Genomic DNA, 7,834 nt, shown 5'->3' with positions numbered 1-7,834 from the left:
TTTATAATAAATTAAATAAATTAATTTTACTTTATTTAATAATTAATTATATTAATATTGCAGAAAGATTCTTCAGTATTATTTAATATGAATGAAAATACGTTAGGTTACACCAAGAAAAGGTTATTAGTATTTGTATTATAATTGTATTATGTATTTATTTATTTTGAATTAATTGATTGATTATATTAATATTTAATTAATTAATCATTTATAGAATAAAATTTGGTGACACTTTATTTTAAGGTGATGTACACGTTACTACATGTACTTAGTAATAACAGTAAATTATGCATAATTAGTAATTACAACAAACCCTAAACCTAGTGAATTATATTAGGCCTACTTATTTGAGTGATTACAATGGTAATGGTAACTACGTCACCTTAAAATAAAGTGTGTTATTTAAAAATGAATGAATCGACTACATAGGTTACGCCAAGAAAGAAAAGATTTTAAAGGTAAGATCTAACAACTGCAACTGTTTTCCCTATATAGCCTACAGTGTAACCATGCGACAGTTGCAAGTCCTTGTCTCTTTCCCGACCGTGTGTGTGTGTGTGTGTGTGTGTGTGTGTGTGTGTGCGTGTGTGTGTGTGTGTGTGTGTGTGTGTGTGTGTGTGTGTGTGTGTGTGTGTGTGTGTGTGTGTGTGTGTGTGTGTGTGTGTGTGTGTGTGTGTGTGTGTGTGTGTGACAGCGCGCGCTCCCCTTTCCTCTCGCGAGTAGCGTCTATAGTCGCAGCATCTCGCTGACCGCGTGCCCGTCATCACCATGGTGACAGTGCAGCATCAGCATCACCGCTATCACCTACAAAACCTTGATGCATCATATCAGTATTTTAACCGGCTCTCGTCGCCTTTTCCATGATATTCCCAGGCCGCTTCCCACTGACGTATGTTTAAACCACGGCAGCCACGTAATGTTATCTTAACCCTCGTCAACACAGATCTCCAACCGATAATGCTTTGCTGTATAGAACGTGACTTGTTTATCGTGCCAGTGTGCAGTCACGGTTGTAAACGATCGTAGTGCGCGTGGACGTGGTGACGATGAACCCACGCTACGGTGATCCAGTTGACGACAGAGGCGGGGAGGGGGACGAGCCCTGATGCGCGCGAGTCGACGAGATCTGCGATTCACACCGGTCGAGCTGAAGATGGTAGCGGTGCACGCCTCTGCGCACTCCGTGGCCTCCTCAGAGTGGATCATCTGCCTGGACAAGAGGTGAGAGACACCCGACCGTGTCCGAAAGCGATTTTTTTTTTTTTTTACGTGCGTCCGTTGATTTCGATGTGCGGAGGGGCTGCAACAAGGTGACAGTGACAGCAGAATGCGTCCTGCGTCTCTGGTGCATCACCTGCATCGCAATTCCCATCATTTATAGATTTACCTTTTGAAGGGACATTTATTTCTGTAAGCAAAGAAAATAACAGAAGCTGCTCTCTTTCTTTAAACAGGGACTATGCTTCTCTATATAATTCGTTTGCTGGTCTCATATCATCTGAGTTTGATGTGTGCATCCTTTGGGATATTTGAATCATTCTCTTCTGCAGGATGAATCAGATTCTCCATTTATGTGCTGCGGGTTATTTAAACCAGATGAGTTAGGCTACTTATAATTAGGCACTCGCAGAGTCAACTTTTGGTCATATTGACTATTAAAAATATGTGTTACCTTCTCACAGCCCCTCCTAGCCCAGACACATCCCTGCAGGTTACCATGGTGATGGGAGGGAAAAGTGAGATCACCTTACTGGGTGTGCTGGGGTTTCAGAGGCTGATGTGTTTTAATGGACTCTTTGAACGTAGCCGAGCACGTCGTCTTTACTCTCATCAATGTAATGGTTCTTAAGGATGTCCATGGTCTCATTTACATCCGACACCAGGATGCATTGTGGGGATCAATAAATGTGCACACACACACACAACGAAAAAAAAACAGGCTGTGCTGTTGGATGAGACTCTGCATTGTGCTGTCTTTGCAGTTTCTACAGATCAGTCGCACCATATCTGGAAATTATCATTTTTGGCTTGTTAATCCTGATATGTCTTTGCTGTTCTATTTAGTAAATATGCTTGATAATGAAAGGGATAAATATTGCTGGGAAGACAGAGTTAAACTGTCTCTGTCGCCCGTTATCTTCGCCTCCATTGATATTCATATTATGTGAAAGGATGAAGCCACCTGTCAGAATAATGATCCCGCTCTGTCCTGATCTAAACACTGTGAGAAACGAAGAAGTGTGATAACCAGTTTAATGTTATTTATATACTCTTATAGTATTAGTTTCTATCTTCCATTTTCGTTTTAATTTTGGTTGAGGTTTTAGTCATTTTGTTTTGTCCTTTTCTAATTTTATTCATTTTTGGGGGTTTTTAGGCCTAGTTTTAGTTCTTGGCTCAAACTCACTTTATTTCAGGTTTTGCCAGGACAACATTTCTAATTTTTCGAATTATATACAGAACATTCCTTTATATTAACACAGTAAGGTTGGTTTTTGTAATTAATGAAAAAAATATTATCACAAATATTCTATTCTTTAATCAACTTGTTTTGTGAACATTTTTTATTTTATTTTTGATGCCAGAATTAACACGGGTCTCCTTGCTCCTTTTAGAAGGAAATAAAAAGACAATAAATTATTTCAGGTTTAGATGGTAAAATGTGACGATTTTGGTCGGGTCACAAATTCTCAATTTTGCGTCAGGTTCAGCTTCATAGCTCATGCACAAATGAAAATTCTGTCGTATATGCCATTTTTTTCTTCTGAGGAACCCAAAAGAACCACAAAACACCATAAAAGTAGTACATGTGACTTATGCACTGAATCCTATGTGATCTTTCTGCCAAAGATCTCATTTGCGATCAAAGGTACAAAAATGTCGCTTCAGGATCAAAAATGGATCACAACAGGTTTGACGCCATTTACAGCAAACGTCATAAAGATTCTTCAAAATGTCTCCTTTTGTGATCCACATTTGGAAAGGAATGGGGGTGAGTAAAGGATGATGACAATAAAGTCGCTGTTTGGATTTAAATAAGCAAATGCTTAAGAGTCTGTGATTGGATCATTTTTGCTGTTTTATGTGTCTAGCATGTTATATGTTTGGCAACAACCATTTCTTATACAATCATGTATGAACACACATCATGGCCATATTCCAGGATGACAATGTCAAGATTCATCAGGCTCAAACCGTGAAAGAATGTTTGGGAGAGAGCATGAAGAACCATTTTCACACATGAATCGGCTCCTCTGAGTCCAGATCTTAAAGGGATAGTTCACTTTAAAATGAAAATTCTGTCATCATATACTCACCCTCAAGTTGCTTCAAACCTGTATGAATTTCTTTCTTCTGCTGAACACAAAGGAAGATATTTTGAAGAATGTCAGTATCAAACAATTAACTGGTCCCATTGACTTTCATAGGAAAAAAATACTATGGAAGTCAATGGGACCAGGTAACTGTTTGCTTACTGACATTTTTTAAAATATCTTCCTTTGTGTTCAGCAGAATTTTCATTTTAAAGTGAACTATCCCTTTAAACTCATTGAAAGTCTTTGGGATGTGCTGGAGGAGACTTTACAGAGGGCTGGACTCTTGCATTGTCAATAGATCTTCACCAAAAATGTATGCACCTCTTGATGGAAATAAATGTTGTGATGTTATTCCCATCAAGAGGTGCATTAATGTTTGGTAAAGTCTCCTCCAGTACGTCCAAAGACTTTCACTGAATTTAGGGACTGGACTCTGGATGTGTGAAAATGATTCTTCATGCTTCCTCACAAACACTCGTTAACGGTTTGACACTCCGTTAGTTGGGTTAGGAGTATTGTCGACAAACATATAACATGCTAAAAACATTAAAATCACTGCAATAATAATCCAATCATAGACTCTTAAGCAGTTGCCTATTTCGTAAATCAAACAGCGTCTTGTGAACAATTCCTTTAAAACTGTACTGACGTTTAAGGCCTACTGCAAAACCTCACAAACTTGGAATTAAAAAAATACATACTGTAAACAGAGAGACACAAAGGGGGAAGAGTTTTTTTAAAAGACTCTTTGGACTCTTCACAATGGGCTGGGGCTATATGGGAAAAAGAAAGACACATGGATGAAAAGAAGAGTGAGCGAGCCAGAGAGAGAGAGAGATGCATGGCTTCGCACTGGCGGCCAGTGTAATGCGGGTCCGTTCTGTGCCCAGCAGATATATGCTGGTAATGGTTTTCCACACCAGTGAATCTCAGCACATAAAAGACAGCGCATCTCACATCCACAAGAGCACAGGCAAACTGGTCCGGATCACATGAGATCGGCCTGGTGCGGCTCAGCGTATCCTGCGGGCAAAGAAATACAACTAGTTAATGTACATTATGCTCATCACATCAGGTCAACTGGAAGCACTAAATGTATAGAGTTACACAGAGTGTGCATGTACAGTAATAGCTGAAAAAGGTCTCCACTGCAGTCTTGATGTGGTTTTTCCCTCTTTCTGTGGTTTCAGAGAGTTCAAGCTCTGCAATTGTAAGAGTATCAGTCCTGCTGGACAGTAGAGATCACAGTCAGGGAAAAGATGCCTGGAAACCACATTTCTGTTAAAGGAACACTCCGACTTTTTGGGACTTTAGCCTATTCAACGTATCCCCCAGAGTTAGATAAGTCCATACATACCTTTTTCATCTCCGTGCGTGCTATAAGTCTGTTTGACGCACCCACCGCTAGCCTAGCTTAGCACAAAGACTGGATGTAAATGGTTGCAGCTAGCATACTAATCCAAATAAGTGACAAAATAACGCAAACATTTTCCTATTTACGTGTTGTGATTTGTATAGTCACAGAGTGTACAAAAAATTAAAGTTCCATTAATTAGGAAATTGATTTTGAACGATAACTTACTATATAGACAAACCAACTGTGAGCTACGAGGTTGTTAATCCAACTTACCAACTTATGAGACCATGCTATTCCTGGTGAAAACTACATTACCCATGATGCTGTATTGAAAATTCAACACTCTCTAAAAAAATAACTCTTTAGCTCCGCCCACTCCCATAAAGCATTGTGAATGTAATCGAGTTGATTTCCCTTTGCTCTCAAAATACTGAAATTGTTTTTATATTTACTGAATAATACTGAAATACTTAATTTGTTAATATAGGCTATGCATATTTTGCAATAAACATAAAATATATTGTATTTATACATATAATCAACATTTGTAAATGAGTAGTTTACGCTTCACAAATGAACACAACTTTTATGAATTTGAAAGCCTAATTACAGTTGCTAGAATTAAAAGCTAAATGTTGGCTATTAACAGTCCCATGACTTTAACGTCGCCAATGCTTCCGTCAACTCTTTCAGAATTTATTTTAAAAAATTTGACTTCTTTTACAAGAATGTGAATATAAACATAACGAGGCTGTGAAAGTGAGTAGATGAGTTTACCTATTCTCCGTTTAGTCCACAACAGCTGTGCTCCCATTTAGCCATTAGTTAGTGAACGCCTCTTTCAAGACAAAAGCTTCACAAATATCATGGGGTTTTACTGTATTTTGTCGTAGAATAAAACGTGAAAATGTCTTGAGGTTGTGTCAACCACAGACCTTATTTCAGGGATTTAAAGTTGCATGAAATGGAAGTTGCGATAGTCTTTTCTTCCCTATAGTAACGTATATCTCAGTAAAATGGCTTCTCGAACAAGAACAAATGTAGGGCGGGAGGGGAAGTTAATTGATTAAAGATTATGAGGGCACAAAAAAATATGATGTGAACAGATAAATCATTTAGAATAAATACTGAAATATTCCATTTAAAAAAATAAAAATAAAAAGAATTGTCCATTTTAATTTCATTGTGGGTTTTCTTTAACCAAAAAACCCATTCAAACAAACTATTTGGGACAATGGAACCGGAAGTGCTAATATGCTAACAAGTTTCTGGGTTTTGGCTGACAGAATTACGTCATCCAAGACATCCTACCAAAATGTATACATATTATATTACAAATGGAAATTAGTAATAGGTTAGAGATTGTTTTGTGTGTGTGTTGTTGATCATCTTAATTATCTGAGCATTAAAAGTATACATCAAAAAGAATCAGCTTTTTTAAAAATGTTTTGATGCGTAGAAACAGTGACTGACCCACTTTGGTGTATTGCAGTTGCAAGGCCAGTACTAATAGAGCAGACAATGCCTGGTTTTCCGTTCGGAGTCTTTTGTGGAACTCCAGTAGCTTGATTATTCTCCATGTCAAATTTGTCCCACTGCCCTCTAGTTTGAAAAATGCCTTTGAGGTCCTAATTTCTCCATGCTGTAATCTCCATAGCAACAAGGCTTTACTGTATAAAATGAGTCCAAATTACAGCATGCTGACATCGTTAAGAGAGGCAGTTTGCATACACACTCATATGTCACTCAATGAGCTGAGAAGTGAGACTGTATATATTTATGCAAAATGGAAAGATGATATTCATGCGCCTGCATCTGGTGTCTCAATCTCTCAGACTGCTTTATATTATATTTTTATATTATGCTACCTGACTGAACATAATATAAAAAATTTATTTGAGGATTATGCACTTTTGTTTGATCCGGTTCACACATCAAGTCCTGATAATGGTCAGAAACCTATGCAAATACTTATTTTTTTACTACCACAGACTAAGCTCAAAAGCTGCAAACACTTTTACCTGTTTCTCTTCTTTTCTGTAATTTATAATGACCCATTATTTTGGAAAAGACATGCCTATGTGATTCATAGCTTGTATTTCGACAGGACTGACGACAAAAACATTTACACATTCCTTATCAGGACAGCACAATTGTTGTATTCTAATAGACACAGCTTTGTGTTTCCTCAGCAACCTATTCACTTAACTGTCACATGCATCACTGCAATGTCAGGATTCTTGTAGGTCAGCTTGGTAAATGAGTGTCCCAGACCGTGATGCCTATTTGTCTGTGTGTGTTTTTAGGCCAGCAGAACGCTCGGGAGAAGATGTGGATATAATCCTGGCTCGGCTGAAGGGTGTGAAGGCCTTTGAGAAGTTTCACCCAAACCTGCTGCAGCAGATCTGCATGTGTGGCTTCTATGAGTTCCTGGAGAAAGGCATCACCTGTAAGAACCACATTTACTATATTTTCATCATGACGCTTACAGATTTTATTCCATCGAGACCAGTCAGGAAATGTGTTTTCAAATATATAGGAAAGAAATGAATCAATGAATCGACACATGAAAAGTCAAGATTATTTTTGTGTGTAGGGTTTCCGCCTGTATGATTCTTTGGAGATTAAAACAGTTTTACTGATAATGTTCAAAAGTTTGGGGTCAGTACGATTTTTTTAAATACTTTTTGCATTAAATGCATTAGGATGCATTAAAATGACCAATAGTAACAGTAAAAACATTTGTGTTACAAAAATATATATTTCCAAATAAATTCTGTTATTTTGAACTTTATCCCTAAAAAGAAAGTATCACGGTTATATTAACCAGCTGAAGACTAAAATGCAGGCCATCACAGGAATAAATTGCAATTTAAAATATATTGAAAATAGAAAACGATATTGATATTGAAAATAGAAAATGATATTTCACAATATTACTGTTTTTACTGTATATTTGTCAAATAAATGCATCCATAGTGAGCATAAGAGATATCTCAAAAACAAGTCCCCAAGTTTTGAAAGGTACTGTACATTATAGGTTTCTCAGATCAGCATAGTGGATTCTAGATGGTTTTATTAATAACTAGAAAATTAAATGTTTCTGTGGAACCTAAAAATGTTCTCCTGTGGCATCAGGCTATAAAACTCTGTTATA

At 37.4% G+C, this 7,834-nt stretch overlaps 2 protein-coding genes across 2 annotated transcripts in view; one reads left to right on the top strand and one right to left on the bottom strand.

The window, feature by feature from the left end:
* The window catches only part of nhej1 (nonhomologous end-joining factor 1), a 217,776-nt gene that overhangs the window by 75,756 nt on the left and 134,186 nt on the right, over nucleotides 1-7,834 (bottom strand). The gene's annotated exons all lie outside the window — the stretch shown is intronic.
* Nucleotides 1,123-7,834, top strand: part of rapgef4b (Rap guanine nucleotide exchange factor 4b) — a 33,802-nt gene continuing 27,090 nt past the window's right edge. The window contains exons 1-2 of the mRNA XM_079628072.1: nucleotides 1,123-1,224; nucleotides 6,984-7,126. Of these exons, the coding sequence (XP_079484198.1) occupies nucleotides 1,157-1,224; nucleotides 6,984-7,126 (211 nt within the window). The 5' untranslated portion in view covers nucleotides 1,123-1,156. The remainder of the gene's footprint in view (nucleotides 1,225-6,983; nucleotides 7,127-7,834) is intronic.

The sequence above is a fragment of the Phoxinus phoxinus genome (assembly GCF_949152265.1).
Source record: "Phoxinus phoxinus genome assembly, chromosome: 11".
Taxonomy (NCBI): domain Eukaryota; kingdom Metazoa; phylum Chordata; class Actinopteri; order Cypriniformes; family Leuciscidae; genus Phoxinus; species Phoxinus phoxinus.
The sequence above is the reverse complement of the archived record's forward strand: the minus strand, read 5'-3'. Positions and strand labels throughout refer to the sequence as shown.